The sequence below is a fragment of the Canis lupus genome, chromosome X (genome assembly GCF_003254725.2).
Source record: "Canis lupus dingo isolate Sandy chromosome X, ASM325472v2, whole genome shotgun sequence".
Lineage (NCBI taxonomy): Eukaryota > Metazoa > Chordata > Mammalia > Carnivora > Canidae > Canis > Canis lupus.
In genome coordinates this window covers 37787455-37812275 of record NC_064281.1, presented here as the reverse complement: position 1 = coordinate 37812275, position 24821 = coordinate 37787455, and the positions used below count along the sequence as shown (strand labels likewise).

General features: G+C 40.6%; 1 protein-coding gene across 1 annotated transcript in view; it reads left to right on the top strand.

The window, feature by feature from the left end:
* The window catches only part of MAOB (monoamine oxidase B), a 118454-nt gene that overhangs the window by 84110 nt on the left and 9523 nt on the right, over positions 1–24821 (top strand). Inside the window, exons 6-12 of the mRNA XM_025468798.3 lie at positions 5435–5576; positions 11351–11500; positions 12596–12755; positions 19052–19148; positions 20085–20138; positions 21470–21527; positions 24610–24707. Coding sequence (XP_025324583.1) covers positions 5435–5576; positions 11351–11500; positions 12596–12755; positions 19052–19148; positions 20085–20138; positions 21470–21527; positions 24610–24707 — 759 coding nt within the window. The remainder of the gene's footprint in view (positions 1–5434; positions 5577–11350; positions 11501–12595; positions 12756–19051; positions 19149–20084; positions 20139–21469; positions 21528–24609; positions 24708–24821) is intronic.

The window sequence follows — 24821 nt, the reverse complement described above, 5'->3', positions numbered from 1 at the left end:
GTAAACCCGCACAACTGGACTAACCACTCCCCTTGATTGAAAAACATGCAACTTTGAGAGTCCAGCATTAAATTCTGGTTGGTAGAGCTGGGAACAGGCTACAAATTGTGAGACGATATAGACAGACAACATGAAGAGGCTTCCCTGATCTTGGACAGCAGAAAGAAAGGAAAGGATTGTAAGGGTCCAAGCACATAGTGAACTTCTGGTAAACAGAGTAAGAGAAATGGAAGCCAAGTTCAAGGCGACTGTCCTATCATGCTAAACAGCATTCGTTGAGAATGTGTCTGGGTCTGGGGTTGATGTATTCATTCTTCAGGCATTAGGGAGGGAAGGTGGACACTGAGAACTAAAAATAAGAACAAGTTTCTAGGAATCTCTCAATTTAAGACGTGGAAACAGTAAGAAAAACAATATTTACAGGGTGCCTGGGTAGTACAGTCAGTTAAGCATCTGACTCTTGGTTTTGGGTCAGGTCATGATCTCAGGATTGTGAGATCAAGCCCCAAGTCAGACTCCAGCATGGAATCTACTTGAGATTCTCACCCTCTCCCACTGCCCCTCCTCCTGCTTCTGCATGCTCTCTCTCTAAAATAAATAAATATATCTTTTAAAAAGACATAAAATGTATATACTTCTTGATAATACAAATTCAACTTTTTAGAACTCAGCTTAAAGGAGAGAGAAAAGATGAGAAAGAGAGAAAAGCATCAAGGAAGAGTGAAGGAGGGAGAAGGAAAGAAGGATATTCAAAGCATTATTTTTATTCTTTTTAGATTTTATTTATATATTCATGAGAGACACACACAGAGAGGCTGAGACAGGCAGAAGGAGAAGCAGGCTCCCTGTGGGGAGCCTGATGCAGGACTCGATCTCAGGACCCCAGGATCATGACCTGAGCCAAAGGCAGATGCTCAACCAATAAGCCACCCAGCTGCCCCTCAAAGCATTATTTTTAAAAGGAAAGTCTAAATGTCCAAAAATAAAAAATAGGATAAGTTAATAATGAGGTGTCCAAACATGGAATAATAGTCTATGATCTTTTAAAATCATGTTGTAGAGGGCACTTGGGTGGCTAAGCCATTTAACCATCTGCCTTTGGCTCAGATCATGATCCCGGGGTCCTGGGATTGAGTCCCGAGTCAGACTCCCTGATCTGTGGGGAGCCTCGTTCCCTTTCTCCTTCTGCCCTTCCCCCCAGTCATATGCTCTCTCTCTCTCAAATAAATAAATAAAATATTTTAAAAAATCATGTTGTAGAAAAATAATGGCTCTAAAAACTTATAATATTAAACACATAGAAATGCAGGCTGTCATTGAGTATGTACAGTGTGATATATGATCTCATTTTTAAAAAGGAAACTATATGCAATGCAGAAGCAATGGACATCCATCACAATGTTTTTATCACTTAATATTACAGTGCAAACATTTATCCATGTCATTGAAAATGCATCATTAAATATCATATTTTATGGTTGCAAAATATTTCATGGAAAGTGACTACCATAATGTATTTATCCATCATCATCCTGTTGGACACTTTGGTTACTTCCAGTTTTACATAATAATTATTATTATTATATAATACTCTATGATAAACATCTTTGTCCTTCTCCTGTGACTTCAACCTTCAAAAGCAACTAATTCTGGAATAGTAAAAATCCTTTTATTTTCATGAAATCAATGTCTATTATTAATTATATCTTTTTAAACACTTAGGCTATTTGCCACTTTTTTTGAGAGTGTTGTTTGCAATGTAACTTATTTTTATTGTAATACAGTTTCAATATTTTAAGTTCTATCCATTATATTTTTTAAAACATAGTAATTATCTGCATTAGTTTTATAACTTCCATTATGAAAAGCTTTTCATAAATTCAGGAAAATCTTTTCAGAGAGCTTTGAAACCCCTTGAGGATAGGACTAATTATATTCCTTTGGGATTATAGAGCTCTGACTTTCTACCGTAGTCCTTGGCCTGGGCCCAACCCTCTTAGGTAATATTTTAGGTTTTTGGCTGACAAAATAAAACATTCTGAGATATTAAGATTGTATGAACACAAGCTAATTGTTAACTTTTTGTAAGCAAAATCTACATGCTATCATTTTCTGGTTTTAAAGGAAGTAATCCCAAAAACATCCAACCTATTGTTACTCAAACTAAAGCACAATCATATATTCAAAGAATAATGGTGATCAGTCTTTCAGTTATTATCACTTAAAAAGTGTATTTCAAGATAAAATAAAACAAGTAAAAAGTAAAACGTGTTTCTCAGAAACAAGTTAAATTTACAATGTGGTCAAGACTATGTAAATACACTTTTCAAAACCTAGAACTAAAAAAAGTCTCAAAAGGAAACCAGTGATTATCTTTTGGGGAGCAGAAATATGGAAGACTCTCATCCTCTCACCTTTTTATTTTATGAATTTTCCAAATTTTATATATTGTGTATGTATTTTTCATGTAGAAAAAGATAATAACATTTATCTTTTAAAAAGTCAACAGGGCAAAGAACATGAAAATATTATTGCACTAGCTTCCTTGACCTTCCATCCATCAGATGTTTTTCTTATTTCTTTTCTCACTAAAGCTCCCAGAGTAAATCAAATAAAGGATTAGGAAGGGCCTGGCCCTTCAGAGAGAATTGCTTTGAGAGCTCCCTGTATTTCAAGCCAGGATTATTTCTTTCCCACCCAGTTGGCAACAATAACAACTAGAATCACAGCAGTATTTTTGTCTTTAATCTTGGCTGTCTTTGCTGGGCCAATGTTAAATTTTAGTTGTTTATTACTCCCTTGACCTTATGCCCCCTAAATTCCCTTACAAATTAAGGAACAAACGGAATAAGACATTGGGAAACAGCAAAGGGATGTTTTCACTTTGAAGTAATATTTTAAACTCATGTCTGGGAGTTTGCTTTAGATAGATGCCACAAATGGCCTTTGCTAAGAAAGCATGAGTCAGCAATTTCCCTCTCTTCAGGTATGAGGAATCTTATGAAACTTATTTAAGTCACTTCAACTTATTAATACTAGTTTCAGGTATGATCTGATTTGAAGTTGTACCATTTAGTATGCATACCAATACTGCATACAACGTATTACTAACCTCTCTGAGACGCAGTCTTCAGACTGTGAACTGGGGAGAATTTGCTGTTTTATAGAATTGTTAAGACATATCAGTACAAGAGGTTTAAAACCCATGGAGTATGAAAGAGTTCAGTAATGGAAGGCAGTATTATTTATTCCACCCACGGAATAAATGGGTGGCAAACTCTGTCTCAGATATAAGCAGGTTAATACTATTCAAACTTAATTTCAAAGTCAAAAGTGGGGATTGGTTCTTACTAAAGACGTCCCAGAGTATTTGTTAGTACTAGTGAATTTTAGAAATGTTAGATAGGGGCACCTGGCTGGCTCAGTCGGTAGAGCATGCAGCTCTTGATCTCAGGGTTTTGAGCTCAAACTTCACATTGGGTGGGAGAGTAATTTAAAATAATTTTTAAAATATTTTATTTATTTATATATGAGATACAGGCAGAGACATAGGCAGAGGGAGAAGCAGGCTCCTCATGGGGAGCCCGATGTGGGACTCCATCCCAGGACTCCGGGATCATGACCTGAGCCGAAGGCAGATGCTCAACCGCTGAGACACCGAGCCCTCCCCAAAATGAAATCTTTTTAAAGAAAGTGTTAGATACAACTGAGTTGTTGGAATTGCAAGAGATCATTCACTCTCTGGTATGCCTCAAAATAGGATATAACCTTTCATTATTGTTGGCCTGCCAACCCCAAGCAAAAGTTCGCCTATCTGTGTTCTATTAATTGCTTTCCCCCTTATCCATCCTTTGAGCTTGTCTTCCATTAGACAGTGAAATAACTGAGTAAATAATTGGGAGTAGGATCACCTAGGTGGCTCAGTCAGTTGAGTGTCTGATTTTTTATTTCAGCTCAGGTCATGATCCCAGAGTCATGGGATCAAGCCCCATGTCTGGCTCTGTGCTCAGCACAGTCTGCTTGCCTGTTATATCTTCTCTCTCTGCTTCTCCCTCACTCTCCCTTCCCAATAAATAAAATCTTTAAAAAAAATAAATGAGATTAATTCTGTGTTTGGGACATGATCTAGTATATCCTTTGCATATTATAGATAATTTAAAAATAATGTTTAACTGATAACCATTAATGCAGTCAGTGATCCAGCAAGTAATTATTGGGTGCTTATTATGTGCCAGACACTACTTTATTAACAGGGACACTGCTGAGCATGAAAGTTAAGATTCCTATTATCATTGGTTGATATTATAGTAGGGGAGATAGCAATAGAAAATAGTGAACTGGGCGGCCCGGGTGGCTCAGCGGTTTAGCGCTGCCTTCAGCCCAGGGCATGATCCTGGGATCGAGTCCCACATCAGGCTCCTTGCATGGAGCCTGCTTCTCCTTCTGCCTGTGTCTCTGTCTCTCTCTCTCCTCTCTGTGTATTCTCATGAATTAATAAATAAAAGCTTTAAAACAAAGAGAAAAAGGAAAATAGTGAACCAATAATAAAGATAATTTAAGACAGAGAAGAAAAAAGTTCTAAAGACATTATACTGTGGTAAAATGACAGAGAATGCCAGGGTACTGGGGATATTGGAAGCTCATGTTCATTTTCATAAATGTAGAAGAGTTCGTCTTTCTAAGGAGATGTTAGAAGAAGTAGAGAGGGTACAGAATGACATAGAAAAAGTAGGCCTGGTCTAGATCACTTAGGGCTTTGCAGGCAAAGGTGAAAGATCCATCCAAATCCTATTTTGGTTTTGATAGGATGCCACTGGAGGGTTTTAAGCAAGAGAATGACATGACTGGATTTATACTATAGAAAGAGCACCACAGTGGGGAGGGGGTAAAAAGCTTCTGGCTTTGAGTGTGGTGAATGGATACCAGGTATGATGAGTGGAGGCAGAGAGACCAGTCTGGAAGAAATAATTGCAATACTCATAACAAAAGATGATGCTACATTTTTGGTAGTGATGGTGAGGTGATTGCTGAAAGACAGTAGGACTTCCTGATGGACTGGGCTGGTGGAAAGAGTGAGGGAAAGAGAGAAATTAGGTTGATTTCTAGAGTGTTGGCCTTAGCAGTCAGGTGATGCCTTTTACTGAGATGGGGATCACAGGAAGAGGAGCAGGTGTATGGAGAGAAATCATGGTAACACAGAATATGGAATACGAACTGATTCTGAGTAAGCTGTTTTGGTGAAGGGGAAAATAAATCTCATTCCCAAAAGCTCTGAAGTCATGTATTATAATGCTGGATTCTAGTGACAGTTTTCTGCCACTTGCCAAAGTGTGCTAAAGTTAGTCAAGTGAATTTATTGCTTGAATAACTTCCAGAGTATGAAGAAGGTGCCCTCCTGCATTTTCTAATTGTGCTCTTGTTTCTTCCTGGGCAGATCTGCCAAGCAACTTGCTACTCTCTTTGTGAATCTGTGTGTCACTGCAGAGACCCATGAGGTCTCTGCTCTCTGGTTCCTGTGGTATGTGAAGCAGTGTGGAGGCACGACCAGGATCATCTCAACAACCAATGGAGGGCAGGTACTCATCCATCCCCCCCAACACTGTTCCAACAGAAAACCACCATGCCTAAATAGAAGATTGGCATCATCCTTCAATCATGAACAGATGAAGAGGGAGGTAGGCTTGTGGATTTTAGAACTTTATGATGGCAATTCAAGGTGGCTTTTGTGAGGGACAGTCTGTTGTTAGGTACCCAGTGTGAGAATCTAGCACCAATGTGGTTTTAAGATCACCTCTCTGCTTTGCTATATATTTTTGCAATTTTCCATTTGGATATGCATCTGATTGTTCCTTGGTAAGTTTGTAGGGGACCATCTGATGAACATAGCTTAAGCACTTCTTGGAAAGCTCGAAAAGGAAAGTCAGAAATGCATTTTCAATTTCAAACACACACGCAGCACACAAAATTCATTCACTCGTGCCTTCTTTCATTCTTTCATTCTTTCATACCCTGCTTCCTGAGCCCCCGCATTGTATAAAGCTCTGTGCTAAAAAATAAAAAATAAAAAATAAAAATAAAAAAATAAAGCTCTGTGCTAGGCCCAATAGGAAGTGGAGATCTTAAATAACCTGCTTGGTGGTCATTTCCCTTCCTTCTCCTTCCTCGTTCTCTCTCCTGCTCCTCCTCCTTCCCCTCCTTCTTCTCCTCATCCTTCTCTTTTTTTGTTTCCAAGTACACAAGAGTCAGTTTATTGTAACTTTTCAAGAAGAGTTTCCACAAGGATCAAAGTTAGCATGTGTTCCAGGATTAATTTAAAAGGTAAAAATTTTTAAAAAAAATAAAAAAATAAAAGGTAAAAATTATCAGAAGTCACCTTATTCCCATTCTTGGTTGAAAAAAAAGAAAGTGTATGAATTCCATCAGACTTACTGTTAGAAATATTTTTACTCATTAGACCCAGGGCCTATTTTAGAGTTTAAGCATAAAAAGAAAAGCACTACGTTTAGGAAGATGATGCAAATAATTCCTCTAAATAGTAAGAACTTGCAAATCTAAATATACCTAAAATGTTAAAAAGAAAAGAAACCCAGTTTATAAATTTCATTTTTCACCTTAACATGGAGAAATGAAAAAAAAAAAACACATAATTTTATCTTATTTCTTTCCAGTTTTTTTAAAGATTTTATTTATTTATTCATTAGAGACACAGAGAGAGAGAGAGGCAGAGACACAGGCAGAAGGAGAAGCAGGCTCCACGCAGGGAAACCAATGCGGGACTTGATCCCGAGTCTCCAGGATCATGCCCTGGCCTGAAGGCGGTGCTAAACCGCCGAGCCACCCGAGCTGCCCTCCAGTTTTTAAATGTCCTTCATTTCCTTGGAGTTGGTAGGAACAAAAGTTTCATATAGTTTCGTTTTCATTCCATATGTAGAAATTATCTAAGTGGTATTTTTCTATATTTTTTATTGGAGTTTGATTTGTCCACATATATATAGTATAACACCCAGTGCTCATCCCGTCAAGTGCCCCCCTCAGTGCCCATCACTCAGTCCCCCATACCCCCTGCCCACCTCCCTTTCCACCACCCCTTGTTCGTTTCCCAGAGTTAGGAGTCTCTCATGTTCTGTCTCTCTCTCTGATATTTCCCACTAATTTTCTCTCCTTTCCCCTTTATTCCCTTTCACTATTTTTTATATTCCCCAGATGAATGAGACCATATAATGTTTGTCCTTCTCTGATTGACTTACTTCACTCAGCATAATACCCTCCAGTTCCATCCACGTTGAAGCAAATGGTGGGTATTGGTCATTTCTAATGGCTGAGGAATATTCCATTGAATACCTAGACTACATCTTCTTTATCCATTCATCTGTCAATGGACACTGAGGCTCCTTCCACAGTTTGGCTATTGTGGACATTGCTCCTATAAACATTGGGGTGCAGGTATCCCGGTGTTTCATTGCATCTGTATCTTTGGGGTAAATCCCCAGCAGTGCAATTGCTGGGTCATAGGGCAGGTCTATTTTTAACACTTTGAGGAAACTCCACACACTTGTCCAGAGTGGCTGCACCAGTTCACATTCCCACCAACAGTGCAAGAGGGTTCCCCTTTCTCCACATCCTCTCCAACATTTGTGGTTTCCTGCCTTGTTAATGTTCACCATTCTCGCTGGTGTGAGGTGGTATCTCATTGTGGTTTTGATTTGTATTTCCCTGATGGCCAGTGATGCGGAGCATTTTCTCATGTGCATGTTGGCCATGTCTATGTCTTCCTCTGTGAGATTTCTCTTCATGTCCTTTGCCCATTTCATGATTGGATTGTTTATTTCTTGGATGTTGAATTTAATAAGTTCTCTATAGATCTTGGATACCAGCCCTTTATCTGATACATCATTTGCAAATATCTTCTCCTATTCTGTAGGTTGTCTTTTAGTTTTGTTCACTGTTTCTTTTGCTGTGCAGAAGCTTCTTATCTTGATTAAGTCCCAATAATTCATTTTTGCTTTCGTTTCCCTTGCCTTCATGGATGTATCTTGCAAGAAGTTGCTGTGGTCAAGTTCAAAAAGTTGTTGCCTGTGTTCTCCTCTAGGATTTTGATGGATTCTTGTCTCATATTTAGATCTTTCATCCATTTTGAGTTTATCTTTGTGTCTGGTGTAAGAGAATGGTCTAGTTTCATTCTTCTGAACGTGGTTGTCCAATTTTCCCAGCACCATTTATTGAAGAGACTGTCCTTTTTCCAGTGGATAGTCTTTCCTGCTTTATTGAATATTAGTTGACCATAGAGTTGAGGGCCCATTTCTGGATTCTCTCTTCTGTTCCATTGATCTATGTGTCTGTTTTGGTGCCAGTACCACACTGTCTTGATGACCACAGCTTTGTAGTACAACCTGAAATCTGGCATTGTGATGCTCCCGGCTCTGGTTTTCTTTTTTAATATTCCCCTGGCTATTCGGAGTCTTTTCTGATTCCACACAAATCTTAAGAATATTTGTTCCAACTCTGTGAAGAAAGTCCATGGTATTTTGATAGGGATTGTATAAAATGTGTAAATTGCCCTGGGTAGCATTGACATTTTCACAAAATTAATTCTTCCAATCCATGAGCATGGAATATTTTTCCATCTCTTTGTGTCTTCCTCAATTTCTTTCAGAAGTGTTCTATAGTTTTTAGGGTATAGATCCTTTACCTCTTTGGTTAGGTTTATTCCTAGGTACCTTATGCTTTTCAGTGCAATTGTAAATGGGATTGACTCCTTAATTTCTCTTTCTTCAGTCTGATTGTTACTGTATAGAAAAGCCACTGATTTCTGGGCATTGATTTTGTATCCTGCCACACTGCCGAATTGCTGTATGAGTTCTAGCAATCTTGGGGTGGAGTCTTTTGGGTTTTCTATGTACAGTATCATGTCATCTGTGAAGAGGGAGAGTTTGACTTCTTCTTTGCCTATATGAATGCCTTTTATTTCTTTTTGTTGTCTGATTGCTGAGGCTAGGACTTCTAGTTCTATGTTGAAAGCAGTGGTGAGAGTGGACATCCCTGTCATGTTCCGGATCTTAGGGGAAAGGCTCCCAGTGCTTCCCCATTGAGAATGATATTTGCTGTGAGCTTTTCCTAGATGGCTTTTAAGATGTTGAGGAATGTTCCCTCTATCCCTACACTCTGAAGAGTTTTGATCAGGAATGGACGCTGTATTTTGTCAAATGCTTTCTCTGCATCTATTGAGAGGATCATATGGTTCTTGTTTTTTATCTTGTTGAAATAATCTATCATGTGGATTGTTGTACGAGTGTTGAACCAGCCTTGCATCCCGGGGATAAATCCCACTTGGTCATGGTGAATGATCTTCTTAATGTATTGTTGGATCCTATTGGCTAGTATCTTGTTGAGAATTTTTGCATCTGTGTTCATCAGGGATATTGGTCTATAATTCTCCTTTTTGATGGGGTCTTTGTCTGGTTTCAGAATTAAGGTGATGCTGGCCTCATAAACTGGGTTTGAAAGTATTCCATCCCTTTCTATCCTTCGGAACAGCTTTAGTAGAATAGGTATTGTTTCTTCTTTAAACGTTTGATAGAATTCCCCTGGGAAGCCATCTGGCCCTGAACTTTTGTGTCTCGGTAGGTTTTTGATGACTGCTTCAATTTCCTCCCTGGTTATTGGCCTGTTCAGGTTTTCTATTTCTTCCTGTTCCAGTTTTGGTAATTTGTTGCTTTCCAGAAGTGCGTCCATTTCTTCTAGATTGCCTAATTTATTGGCGTATAGCTGCTCATAATACGTTTTTAAAATCATTTGTACCTTGGTATTGGTGGTGATCTCTCCTTTTTCATTCGTGATTTTATTAATTTGAGTCTTTTCTCTTTTGTTTTTAATAAGGCTGGCTAATGGTTTATCTATCTTATTTATTCTTTCAAAGAACCAACTCCTGGTTCTGTTGATTTGTTCTACAGTTCTTCTGGCCTCTATTTCATTGAGTTCTACTCGAATCTTTATTCTCTCTCTTCTTCTGCTTGGTGTAGGTTTTATTTGCTGTTCTTTCTCCAGTTCCTTTAGGTGCGAGGTTAGCTTATGTAGTTGAGTTTTTTCCAATTTTTTGAGGGATACTTGTATTGCGATGTATTTCCCTCTTAGGACTGCTTTTGCTGTATCCCAAGGATTTTGAACAGTTTTATCTTCATTTTCATTAATTGCCATGAATCTTTTTTTAATTTTATTTATTTATGATAGTCACTCAGAGAGAGAGAGAGAGAGAGAGGCAGAGACATAGGCAGAGGGAGAAGCAGGCTCCATGCACCGGGAGCCCGACGTGGGATTCTACCCTGGGTCTCCAGGATCGCGCCCTGGGCCAAAGGCAGGTGCTAAACTGCTGCACCACCCAGGGATCCCTCCATGAATCTTTTTAATTCTTCTCTAGTTTCCTGGTTGACTCATTCATCTTAGCAGGATGCTCTTTAACCTCCACGTGTTTGAATTTCTTCCAAATTTCTTCTTGTGATTGAGTTCTAGTTTCAACGCATTGTGGTCTGAAAATATGCAGGGCACAATTCCAATCTTTAGGTATTGGTTGAGACCTGATTTGTGACCCAGTATGTGGTCTATTCTGGAGAAAGTTCCATGTGCACTGAGAAGAATGTATTCAGTTGCGGTCAGATGCAAAGTTCTGTATATATCTGTGAAATCCATCTGATCCAGTGTATCCATCCTTCTCCTCTTCATCTCTCTTTCCTTTCTCCCTAGATCTATTGGAAATAAACTTTTACAGAAATTTTTTTAAACTTTTACAAAATTATCTGAACTGGATATTTAGAAGAAGGCAGCTCAACCGTGTGCATAGCTATGCAGAGCCTTTGGAAGCAACTGGCACCTGACCCAGGATGAGTCGGGCAGCCTACAGTGGAGAGTAGGGTGGCCTAGGGTGGCCAGGGAGGTTCTCAGCCTGAGTAACAGGAAAGGCAAAACCTGGCTTAGGTACACTCAGGCAAACAGTGGCCCAGCTGTGGGTGGTATTTCACCAGACCTAGTGACCCAACAGAAGGATGTAGATGGAACACAAAGCAGGAGTAGTAGCCAGGTAGGTGGGACATGGGGGCCAGGCTGAGGATGGCCAGCCGAGGGTGGAGCCTGGGAATTCATAAGAGAATGGGCCAACAGTCACCTTGTTAGAAAGGCTGTGATCTTTCAAAAGCCAGCAATCACAAGTTGGAAAACAATGGTCAAATACACTATTCCCAACAGCAAAAATGCAATTTCTACATTTCACATAGAGATATGTGAGAAAAACTAGCCACTTAATAAATGAAACTCATTCCTGTATATCCTACCCACCTCTTGAGTCTTCTTTTCTTTCCAGGAGAGAAAATTTGTGGGCGGATCTGGTCAAGTGAGTGAACGGATAATGGACCTCCTTGGAGACCAAGTGAAGCTGGAGAGGCCTGTGACCCACATTGACCAGACAGGAGAAAATGTCCTTGTGGAGACCCTAAACCATGAGGTGTATGAGGTAACCAAGAGCCTTAAACTAGGGCATGTGGCCAGAATCCCATAGAAAACCAAAGCTGATATAAAGCCAAGAATAGTCCAGACTTCATAGACAATCCCTTTGCCAAAAGTAAAAAAGATACCTCTGTCTAAAAGAAGGGAAAACAGAACCGAAATATTTGGAGAGAGGACAGATTTACAAAAATCATATATTATCACAGCTCTATATAGGACTCCCTTGTAATTTGATACAAAAGAAAATATTTATTTATGCCTCCTATGTGTCTGGCAGTATTCTAGGAGTTGGGAACACAGCAGGGGACCAAACAGATAAAATTCTTTGCCCTCATGTGGCTTACATTCTAGCGAAGGAGAAAGGCCATAGTCAAATATGTAGTTAAGATATAAAGTATACCAGATGGTGGTAAGTACTATGGAAAAAAACCAATCAGGGAAGGAGGAGAAGGTGTGCCAAAAGGTGGGGTGCGGGGACTGGTCATGCAATTTTAAATAAGGTCGTCAGGGAAGGACTTGCTCAGAAGGCAATACTTTAGCACAGAACCAAAAAAGATGAGGGATTGAGCCATGCAGTTCTTTGAGGGAAGAGCATTCCAAGTAGAACAGCCAATGCAAAGGTCCTGAGGTAGAAGCAAGACTGGCATGATGAAGAAACAGCAAGGTGGTCATGTGGCAGAAGTAAAGGAGTGAGGGGAAGAGTAACAGAAGATGAGATCAGAGCTGTAACAGGGATCCATTTCATGTATGGCCTTGGAGGTGAGTGTAAGGAACCTGGCCTTGACTCCAAGCGTGATGGAAAGTCATGGGAGGAATTAAACTAGGGAACAAGAGCTGGTTTTGGTTTCAACATGATTTTCCCAGTTCTTCCATTTAAAAGACACTCGAGGGGCACCTGGCTAGCTCAGTCATTGAAGCATGCAACTCTTAATGTCGGGGCTGTGGGTTTGAGCCCCACGTTGGCTGTAGAGATTACTTACAAATAAAATCTTTGACAAAAAAAGAAAAGATATTTGAAGGGGGCCAAGGGTAAAATGAAGGAGAAGCATTAGGAAAAAAAAAACCCCAGGAACAATGTTTAAGCACATTGTTTTTCTTCCAGGCTAAGTATGTGATTAGTGCCATTCCTCCTACTCTGGGCATGAAGATTCATTTCAACCCCCCTCTGCCAATGATGAGAAACCAGCTGATCACTCGTGTGCCTTTGGGCTCAGTCATCAAGTGCATAGTTTATTATAAAGAGCCCTTCTGGAGGAAAAAGGGTGAGTATTATCAGAAGCTCCGAGAAACGAGGTGCAAAGACCTGTATTTGCATATAACTGGTTTTATTAGAAAGCTGGGCAGAAAACATTAGTCTGGGTTCTGAGTAAGGTTCTTTTTTTTTTAGGATTTTATTTATTTACTTATTTGAGACAGAGAAAAAGAAAGAGAGAGCACAAGCAGGGGTGGAGGCAGAGGGATCATGACAAGATCACTTGTTCAACCAACCGAGTCACCCAGGTGCCCCGAGGTTCTGAGTATAGTTCTATCAAATAAAATACACTGGCACAAACTCATGGAAATCAGCTTCCCTTGGACTATGACTGACTCTACGTAATTTAACATCAAGCTTTGTTTTTATCCCTGCCACAAAATCTTGTGAAAACAGTTATGGTCACTTTCTAATACAGTTTTTTAAAGTGTGAGTTTATAGAGCCATTAGTGAATGTAGGGATTCTGAAAACTTCCAGGCAATCTCTCATTCGTGTTGAGATTCTACTATATTATAGAGTTAAGGTGATTCATTCATTCATATATATTCAACAGGCGTGCTGCTGTACCGGGTAGAACATTATAGGGACGCCAGCAAAAGTGCTAGAATGGAAATGTTCTAGAGAGTCTCTGTCCAGTACGGCAGCCGCTAACCGCATGTGGGTATTGAACACTTGAATTGTGGCTAGTGAGACTGAGGAACCACATTTTTTTTAACTTTATTTCATTTTAATTGCTTTCATTTCAGAGGTAAAAAGCCACATGTGGCAAGGTTGCTACTGCATGGGACAGCACCGTGCTAGAGCATTATCCTATTTACTCCCATCACATCGACTTCTCTTCTGAGAGGAGGTCACATAAGAACAGTCGGTATCTGGGACTGAGGGCTGAGGGAAGGGTGGATTGAAATGAGGATCAAGACTGCAGAAAGGAGGTCATGCTGGAGGCCAAGGGGAAGAGTTCGGTTTCCCTCAAGGCGATTCGTCTCATATCTGCCCCTTTTCAGCCGCAATGCAAGCTCGTAATCCTCTACCTTTGCAGGAAGTCTGATTTCAGACTACTGCTGGATCGGTACATCAGTTGAGCAAGTGATCTACCCTTTGGGGAGAACAGCACAGTGACAAATTGTGAAGAGCTTGCTCGTACTGAGCTGCTTCCTCTCACGACCCAGGCCCCCACGTTAGATAGCTGGCTGGTGGCAAATAGATAGGGTTTAGGGCCGTGGAATAGAGATTAGTTTTTTCCCTTTAATGGCTCAGAATGTCTTTATTTGTATAGAGAATCTGTTACTTTCCATTAATATCTACAGACCTTTATCTTAAGCCTGCTATGTGCTAGGAACGTTTAGCGTTAGGTACTAATATCAAAAGAATACCCAAGTTGTCCATCCTCAAGAAGAGGCTGGGTCTGACTCAGTCCTTGTTGGTAATGAGCCTTGAGGAACAGTTTTAAACAATGATTGTAGAGGGTCCCCTGGCTGGCTCAGTCAGCTAAGCATCTGCTTTCAGCTCAGGTCATGATCCCGGGATCCTGGGATTGAGCCCCGCTTCAGGCTTCCCACTCAGCAGAGAGTCTGCTTCTTCTTCTCCAGACTCTGTGTTCTCTTGCTTTCTCTCAAATAAGATTAAAAAAATGATTGTAGACACTAAAAGCTCTCCAAAGCATTTTCAAATTTCAAAAATTTTTTCAACCCCTGAACCACCCAGGCGTCCCTTGAGTTACTATATTAATGTATTCCTTCAACTGACCAACATTGAGCACCTACTGTATGAACAAGGGCTGTGGTTGGCATTGGGAATTCAAAAGCATGTTTCCATAACCTAGAAACTCCAGGAAGACAATCTTGTAAACTGATAATTGCATGACAATGCATTGAGTTCAGTGTTGACCTTACTTAGGCTAGTGTAGAAACACAGGGGAGGGTGGGAAAACTTGCATCCAATATTATTTCTGTTACATTGATGAATGGTTCAATAACAATTTTTGAGGGATGCTATAAGGGAAATGAAATGAAAATGCCATAATTAATGAGTAACACAAAAGCTCAAGGAATATAAGCTAGTGAGATAAAAGGGGCTGAATTTCGTAGCCCCAACAGCCTAGTATAGTGAAGGACATTCAGCCACCAACCATTCAAGAGTTTTGCTGGTTTCTTTCTTTGCTTCGTTTTGTTTTATCAGTGCAGTATGGTCTGGGTTATTAAAGAGAACATAATTTTTTGCATTTTGATACAAGCAGCCCTAGTTAGTGTTTGGTTGCTTGTAGATTGGTTATCCTAGGAAATGCTTCCCAACCTCTTGTTGTATAAAATCTTGGTGAAATTTGCTGGCCTCCCAGCAAAATCACCCCAAATCCAGTCATCTTCATCACCGCCCTCCCCACACACCTGCGAGGACCATCACAGCAACCTTGGCCCTTCCTCCCACCTCCACTTACCTGGAGAGAGCAGGTCATTACTAGTACCTGAAGCCTTCAATCTCCCTTGCGTTTGCTCATCTACACCATTTACACTTTCCCTTAAATCTACTTCATATCAATTTCTGTTGAGAATGACAGAAGCAATACCAGCTTTTAAAAAACTTCCAGAAGTCAAGGTGTTCCCTATAAAACTTACAAAAAAATAAAAGTGAAAAATGCCCCTCTCTATGGTGTGTGTCCTGGCATGTCCTAAAGGGAACAACTAGTAAAAACTTAAGTCGTTTATCTTTAGGAATTTATCGTATATGGGGCTCCCAGGTGGATAAGTCCCTTACACGTCTTATTCTTGGTTTTGGCTCAGGTCCCAATCTCAGGGTCATGGAATCAAGCCCCATGTTGGGCTCCAAGCTCAGACACAGTCTGCTTGGGGGATCCTCTCTCCCTCTCCTTTAGCCCCTCCCCCTGCTCATAGGCTCTCTCTCAAATAAAGAAATCTTAAAAAAAAAAGAAATTTATCATATGCATAGGTAATACTTTAAATATATGTATACATATATATTAAAATATATATACACTTTAAATATATATAAAAGAATGTGGAGATCCTTGGGTGGCTCACTGGTTTAGTGCCTGCCTTCAGCCCAGGGTGTGATCCTGGAGTCCCGGGATGAGTCCCACATCAGGCTCCCTACATGGAGCCTGCTTCTCCCTCTGCCTGTGTCTCTGCCTCTCTCTCTCTCTCCCTCTCTCTCTCTCTCTCTCTCATCTCTCATGAATAAATAAATAAAATCTTAAAAAAAAGAATGTGTGTAACAGTCATATGCAAATATAATTCAAAGTAAATATGTTACATATTTTTCAAAAAGCATTTAAAAAAAAAAACAAGATACATGCCATCCTGACATTTGTTTTTTTGGTTAACAATGCACCATAGACATGTCTCTCCATGTCAGCGCATTTAAATCTACCTCATTTCACCAACTGAATAAACAGTATTTCATCGTATGGCTCCATCAAATAGGACTGCTGTTGATACCCATTTCGATTGTTTCCAAGTTTTTGCTATTACACACTATGCTGCAGTAAACTACATTCTTCATATAGCTCTGCAGATCTGTATAGAAGGATTTCCTTTTGATATATTTGTAAAAGTGGAATTCTGAAGTCAACTGACATGGGTAGACATTTGAAATTTTTGTTAGAGTTCCTGTCCTCCTACGTCCTTGCCAACTAATAATATTTTACTAATAATATTTTAAACTTTTTGCCAATCAGCACAAGAACATATCTCATTTATCTAGAATTTGTAAATTTTAATCACTAAGAAGGCTTGAGACTATATTAAATTGTCTTGTAAATTACATACTTATCCTTTGCTTGTTAATGTTTTTCTATATATGTTGCAAATATTTCACAAGTATTTTCTGCATGAGTTGCACAATATCTTTAAAATTTGTTTATGATGGTTTCAGCCTACTGAATTTACTACATATACATGGGACTTTTCTGGATTAGCAATTCCATTCCATTGTTCTTTGACATAGGGATCCAGATATCTTTTGTAACACTATACATTAAAAATAATGTAAACATTAATTACCAATGTGTATGTTTATTCCTAAATTATGTACATGAATCTCTGAAAAATGCATTGTTCTAATTATAAAATATACACCAGCACTGAGGAGGGCACTTGATAGGATGAGCACTGGGTGTTATACTATATGTTGACAAATTGAATTTAAATTTTTAAAATTGTAAAAAAAAAATATGAAAAAATACAAAAGTAGACTTTTTGAAAAGGTAGATTAAAAAATAAGAATTTCTGGGGTGCCTGGGTGGCTCAGTCAGTTAAGCATCTGCTTTTGGTCAGTTCATGATCTCAGAGTCCAGGGATCAAGCCCTACTTTGGGCTCCCTGCTCAGCAAGGAGTCTGCTTCTCCCTCTCCCTCTGTGCTCTCTTTCTCTCTCAAATAAATAAAAAGTCTTTAAAAAGAATAAAAATAGAAAATAAGAGTTTTTAACATCTTCCTCTACTATCTAGATGTGCAATCTACGTGTGCACACCCCAAGTTGGAGAGCACACATTTATTTATATTACCTAGTTCAGTGACAGTGCTGCAGTGTTTTAATCACTGTGGCTTTATAGTATGTTTGATATCTGATAGGACATTCTTCATTATTTTTCCTTTAATTTCATCCTTGGTAAACTTCAGTTATTCTTCCAGATGAGCATAATCATTTTTTTAGCATAATCATTTTTTTTCAAACCTTCACCCTCCACACCCCCACACTCAAAAAGCTTCTATTAAATTATTTCATCCTAAATTTTCCTCTTTATCACTTCCCATAACTGCAATACCTTCTCTTTTCTCTCTGGGAATGTTACTTACCACTTTCAGGGAAATTTCTCCTACTCCCTGAATCATTGTCTTGTTTTCCCCAAGAGTTCCTTCTTTGTTGTTAGTTTATTTCTGCTTTTGAGGCTGCTTCTCTCATTAAAGGACTTCCTTAAATGTCCATATGTCCTTGACTGTCCCTTCCTTTTTAGGAGCGAGGCCTGACCAAGCTGACCGGAAGTCCGGTGTGCATGGGCAGGGCTTCTGAGCAATCTACCTACAAGAGATAGAAATGTCACCCAAGGCCACATAATTTGTCCCGGCATGAACGTAACTTTCCTCTCTGCCCCTTTTTTCTTCACTTCTGCCCAGTGTGCCTGCATGGCTCAGAGGCCAGCTTTGCTCTGGGAAGGAAGTGTCTAAGGAGCCCCTCCATCCATTTGGGGCAGCCTGGTGTCCTATGCTACCTCTCTGTCCAGTCTAGCTGACCCCGCCATCATCCGTGTGCACTCTCTCTCTTCATCTCTTCTTTCTTTTCTTCTTATAACAGATGATTTATTCCTTGGCTATTTCTCTTGTATCCTTAAGTCTTCTTGATTTTTTGGATGGACTTAAGACAATTCTTCTTCCCATACTTCAATTTTTCTCAACATCTTTCCTGTCCCTGCACACTTGAGGGGCATGCAAGCACCCCTTAATGCAGTGGCTGACCAGGACTTGGATTCTCACGTGTGTGCAGTGGAGGGGATATGGAAGGAGAGAGAGAAAGAGAGAGGCAAGTGCAGGTAAAACAAACAAACCTTCAGGTGTAGTCTGCTCACACACAGGTTGAAGGTGGTGCATATCCTCAAAGTTCTCTGTTCTTTCTTCCTTCTTTTTTGATTCCTCTCATTGGATTTTCTAGACAACATTTGCTTCAGGGTTCTCCACCATAATTTTGCTCAAATAACCTCAAATTTGCAAGGAAATACTGGAGGGAATGAGAGAAGCACTTTTGACCAGAATGAGCTGATGTTGTTGCCCGAGTTGTTTTGGAAATCATTTAACAGATGAGGGGTTGGGACTCTGTGGAGGTTAGTTATCATGTGCTCTCTGCTCTGTCTCCAGAAAACCAGGAACTAGTTGGCTTAGTCTAAGTGGTTCCTCATAAAATGTGAACTTTCAGTCCCTGCTGTTTCACGATAACAGACTAATATATTTTTTTTTACACATCTTTGGTTTTATCTGATTTCTTATGAAAGAGGAAGTGGGAAGAGACATGAGTCTTACTGACGGGGAAAACAAGATTGTATTGAATTGTGGCCTGGATTCCTTCATAAATCACATTGCTTTATTCTGTGCAGAGAGGCGTCTACAGTTTGGTCCTTCACAAAATGTTGGCTACTCACCCTTCCTTTTGACATCGGTTTGGTTTGCCTTCATTATTTAGAGTATAACATCTTATATTTGGACTCTGGGCTTCTTAAATTGAAAATGTGTGCTTCACAGTAACTATTATGGATAGTTTGATAGGGTGATGAATATCTTTCTCCATTTGGCTGTTTTCCAAGATTACTGTGGAACCATGATTATCGAAGGAGAGGAAGCTCCAATTGCTTACACGTTGGATGATACCAAACCTGATGGCAACTATGCCGCCATAATGGGGTAAGGCACGCTTCTGGGGAGTTGGTTGCTATTCGGTGTTGACAAAAATCTTCCCATGCTATTAATAGATGTGCCCCAAATCTGGCAGTAGAAAAGTTATTAATGCCTTTAAAAAATAATGTATTCCAATGGATAAATATTTAGAGTGGAAGTAGAATACCACTACCATTTTAAAATTTGTTGTATCAGTTTTCTGCTTCATATTTGGTGCTAGAGGTAGATATATTTTGGTGAGCTGTCTTTTGTGGAAAAGCATAACATAAAGATGATTTAGGGTGTTTTACCAAAAGGGCTTCTTGTGGATCCTGTGTGGGCATCAATAGTAATTATGTGGGATGCTGAGATTTTCTGAGTCCTGCCAGAGAGGAGCCAAGGCCGGCCCCATTCTCAGCTTGGCAGGGAAAACCAGCACAGATCGGGGATGTCTTGGGGGTCAGAACCTGGCCCAGACTGGTGGTTACCTGAAACAACCAAAATTGAGATGGGCCCTAAGATATATACAAACTGATTTCTGAGAGAGCCATCTGTGGAGATAAAAGCCAGGTATTAAGTTGAAGGCAATCATAGAGCTAGAAATGCAGGCATATTTTAGAAGACCAGACACTAACAAGACACCATCGTGGAGACAGAACCAAAGAGCAAGGGCTGGATGACCCCCTTAGGTGAGCATTTGAGACCAAGGACTCATTCTTGTTGGCCATCAGCCATAGGGGGGTGGGGGAAGGTGGATCAACCATAGTATGATCTTAGTATCTTCGTATTATCAAGAATGTAGCAGATAAAGAGTAAAACACTGAACGAAATAAACTAGCATTTGATTTGTTTCTTCTGGTTGACTTTTAATTTGTACTCCAGGCACATGTTGTAGCTGTAGACAAGGGGGCCAGGATGAAAGCAGCTGTTAATTTCCCCCTTTTTCTGATTTGTATGTTTTAGATTTATCCTTGCCCACAAAGCCAGAAAACTGGCACGTCTTACCAAAGATGAAAGGTATGGAGAAAAGTGCCTCTTCTTTCTTCTTTCCTGCTTTTCTGCCTCCTTGCCCACCTTTCCATTTTACTTAACTTTTTAACTTGAAGACTGCCTAATAACCTGTGTACTGCCAATGCTACGTGTCTGCTATGTTAAATATAAGGGTCTTTTATAAAGGCACAGTGCCAATAATTTAAGAACCGAGTGTTCAAATTAATATTTATTGCGCTTATTGTACATAGGATACCATGCAAGGAGCTATATTGAATACAAAAATAGACATAGCCCAGGGGCTGAAAATGTACTTAGGAAAGAGATAACCAGGTAGAAAGATGACTGCATGGCAGGGCAGTCTGCAACTATCCTGCATGAGTGAAGCATAACAATTAACAGGTGATAGGTACAGAGGGACGAGCTTCTCTGGAGGTGGCAATTTCTTCCAGAAGTCAGCATTCACCACTCCCAGCTACTTATTCCCACACCACCACAGATGCATATTTACCAACTCAGAGCCTCTTAATCACATTATGGCACATTCCTTCCTCTCCATTACCATGCTTCTCTGTGACCATCGCCACTGCTGTGCTTGGCCAGAGGTTATGGAGGTCTAGATGGGGCCACTCACCTAAAAAAAAAATTGCCACTGGACTATTAAGATCCATGAAGGTAGGAGGTTTTTGTCTGGTTGGTTCTCAGACTTGAGAATCACCTGGAAGCTTTGGGAAAACACATCTCTCTGCCACTGCTCTTTCTGAATCAGCAGGTCTGGGGCGGGGCCCGAGAATTTGCATTTCTCACAAGTTCCCAGGTTGATGTTGCTGCTGCCTGATGGTGGTCTGAGGACTACACTGTTTTACGTCACGAAAGAAAAAAAAAAAAAACATACCACTTGGTTGATAAAACTAAGGCTCAGAGAGCTTAAGTAACCTGCTCAAGATCTCATAGTACTTAGGAGGCAGAAGCAGAATTCAAAGCTTTTCCTGCCCTTTTCTCTTTCCACTCCATCCATTGTCTGGGGTGGTGGGAGGCAGAGGGGAAGCAAGGATCACATCCGGATGCCCCCCGAATCTCTAGCCCTTAGCGGACTGACACAATGTTTTCTTAAATGAATGAACAAATTGCCGAGTGAGCCCAGTGATGCCCACCATGTGTCACTTTCTCTTCCTTAATACTGTTGGTGACCACATAGACTTAAGACATTCAAAATAGAACATAGTGCCCTGTTTTTGAAAAATTAAAATGAAATGGCAAGTAGAAGCAGTAGCTCACAGGGTCTTTGAATGAAGGGATGGGAGCCTCTTTTACTTCTCTTCTTTCTTCATTTGCCCTTTTGTCTTTCTCTTCTGTAGGATGAAGAAACTTTGTGAGCTCTATGCAAAAGTCCTGGGTTCCCAAGAAGCTTTGCAGGTAAGACTGCATTTCATCTCTTTCCCAAGAGAGAGACCCCTGGTTTTGTCCTCAAGGGGGTCCCAGGGATAGGCTCATGCAAGTAGGGTTCTAGAGCTCATGTTTTCTCTGACATATTCTCAGAGGGGCCTACAGAGGGCTGGTCAACTTACAAGCTATCCCAAAGAACATAGGTCTTGATTGCAGCTGTGGCAGCTCAAGAATCCCACAACATCGGAGCACCTGGGAGGCTTGGTCGGTTAGGTGTCTGCCTACCACTCAGGTCATGATCCCGGGGTCCTGGGATCAAGTCCTACATTGGGTCCCTGATTAACAGGGTGTCTGCTTCTCCCTCTCTCCCTGCCCCTTCCCCCTGCTTGCTCTTGCACTCTCTCTCTCTCTCTCAAAATAAATAAATAAATAAATAATTAAAAAAAAGGAATCCTGTAACACTCTTGTGTTGCTGGCGATGCTACACTTGTCCCTGAGTTCAGAGCTTTTCCTGGAGTGGAACATTAGGCCACTCCACTCCCACCTCTGTCAGAGGGCAAAAGAGTAAAGCTTCTGCTACCCCTGGTGAGACCCCGGATCCTAGCAGCCAGTATGGGAAGGCAAAGAGTTTTCTCTCACCAATCTTATAAAATGATGAGATTTGCATGTTTACATTGTTGATGTAACATATAAGCATTCCCTAACACCCACCCCACTGTCCACCCTCTCAGAGGTAAAAATCGGGTGGCCTGTCCCTCTCCTGCACATCCCTTTTTCCTTTGTTTTACCCTTGAGCATTAGGGGTGTGACTGGCTCAGGTTGAGCCCTGCCACCTGAGTTTCACAGATACCTTCAGAAGTAGCCTGAGGATGAGGACACTGTGATTTGCCAGTTACACGAGTAGTAGCCCCCACCCCACCCAGGTGGTTAAAGGCAGGATGGGGTGGGATCGACCAGGGGGGGGGCGGGGGGGGAGGGACATTGGCGACCTTCAGAGAGCCCAGTGCACCCTTCATCAGCAGACATAATCACCCCACCTCGTCCATATTTAAAGCAATGAATTCGTGTTCTTGTTACATGCACCAGACTGCTGGGGTTTCAACATTTGAACATGGATTAAATCACCTTTTGAAAGCGATTATTAAATCCTGTTATCCATGAAGCATTTTGAAGACAAGGGAGACCCACGGACAAGTGAGCGGTTAAAGCATGAGAAAAATCTAATGAGGGAGCTAAGAGTGTTTAACTTGTTAAGCCTCTTAAATCCAAATCGTTGCAGTGCCCATCACGACCTAGTTGAGCAGCTACATGGCTTAATCTTATTACTCCCACACTTAGCTTGCTCAGCTTCACAGTAGCTTAGTCCCTCCCATTCAGATCGTTGTAGCTTTTCAGTGTGTCATCTAGGCTCATTCTTTTAAAGCAAGATACCCTGCCCCACAGACCCGTCCCCCCCACTGCACATGATGTAGGTGAACTTGAGGATTTTCGGAGTTCCTTTTCAGCAAATGAATGAGAGTGACTGATTGCTCTGGAGAGAAGCATAAGAATAACGAAGAATGTGTTTTGTTTCATTTTTCTGTGTGTGCTTTTATAGACCCTTCAGCAAGTTTAAATATAAGCATAGCCTAGATCTCGGCTCGAGGGTAGTGCAAGTGGAATAGCAAAACTATAAATATACACACACCAAAATAAAATCAGTTCACATCTGTTAAAAATGACTGTTTTTTCTGTTTTTTTTTTTTTTCCCAAAGATTTTATTGGTTTATTAGAGAGAGAGTGTGTGAGCACAAGCAGGGGGAGGGGCAGGGAAAGGGAGAGGGAGAAGCAGACTCCCGGCTGAGCAGAGAGCCAGATCCTGGACTGGATCGCAGGACCTCAGGAACAGGACCTGAGCCAAAGGCAGGTGCTTAACCTACTCAGCCACCCAGGCGCCCCTGGTTTTCTGTTTTAAAATGCTGTTCTGGATACTTCACCCTGGGAAATACTCAAGCTTTCTTGTTCTGTTCTGAGACGTTCTCAGGCTGAAGCAGGGTGTCACTGAGATCCCTCCAGCAACCTGTAAGATGGTTGTTTGGGGAACCCCAGTTGGAGGGGAAAGAGGTTGCTCTAAAATTCCAAAACAGCTGAGCATTTTTAATGTGGGAAAATCTCTTTTTCAAAGAAGGATGTGGATGATTCACTGAGGTTGATAAAAATTATCTGTTGCTTTCCTTGTTTGCTCCTGGCACTAAGAGAAGCACTTGTTTTATTCTTGCTTCAGCGTTTATCATGTGGAAAGAAGCAAGCCCAGGGAGCAGGGAAAGGGGAAAGATGAAGTCCATCCTCTCTCCTGAGTGGCTGGAAACAGCCAGGGACAAGGGCTCCCAAAGTGGTTGTTGCCCTCAGATGCAGAGGGAAGAGGGCTTCACATGAGATGTGGCAAGACCACCAGTGACCGGGACCCACTGACACCCCTCAAGTAGGGCCTTGTGCTTTGAAAATAGGATGCATTTCACACAACTGTCCAACATGCCTTATGTGACTACATGCTTTTTAGACAAAACATTTTTTCAATATCTGTTTTTAAGTTGACATTTTTCTCTTAAAACTTGCCATGTTGATTTTTGTTTCAATATAAAACTAAATGATAAAGCTTATTTTAGTTACCTTTTTAAAGATTATTTATTTTTTTGACAGAGAGAGAGAGAGAACACAAGCAGGGGGAGTGGCAGGCAGAGGGAGAGGGAGAAGCAGGCTTCTCCCCTGTGGGGAGCCTGCTTCTCCCTCTGCCTATGTCTCTGCCTCTCTCTGTGTGTCTCTTATGAATAAATAAAATAATCCTTAAAAAACGGTAATACCAGTTAAAAAGTGGAATGAGACAACTGCAGTTCATCAACGGTTCCTGAGACATGAATGAACCAAGTGAGAGAACTTTCTCCAGTTAAAAGTTCTTTGAAGTTTCTTACCAAGGACATTTACTTGCCTAAAGTAATATCCAGCTAATAATAAGGGTCTATTTAAGACGTATATTGGTTCTTTAATATGAAGCCCACCAGGCTGTGTTTGATTTATTTTATACTGGATACCTTCATTTGCATCTTTTTTGAGTTTTTGTCATTCTCTCTTGTAGCCCGTACACTACGAAGAGAAGAACTGGTGCGAGGAGCAGTACTCCGGGGGCTGCTACACCACCTACTTTCCCCCTGGGATCATGACTCAATATGGAAGGTAGAGTAAAATCATGTAAAGCTCTTATTGAAATTCCCTGAACCTGAATCCAAACTCTAAATGAATTCATTGAGCTCTTCTCCCTCTTTTTTATATATTTTTTGTATATACAAG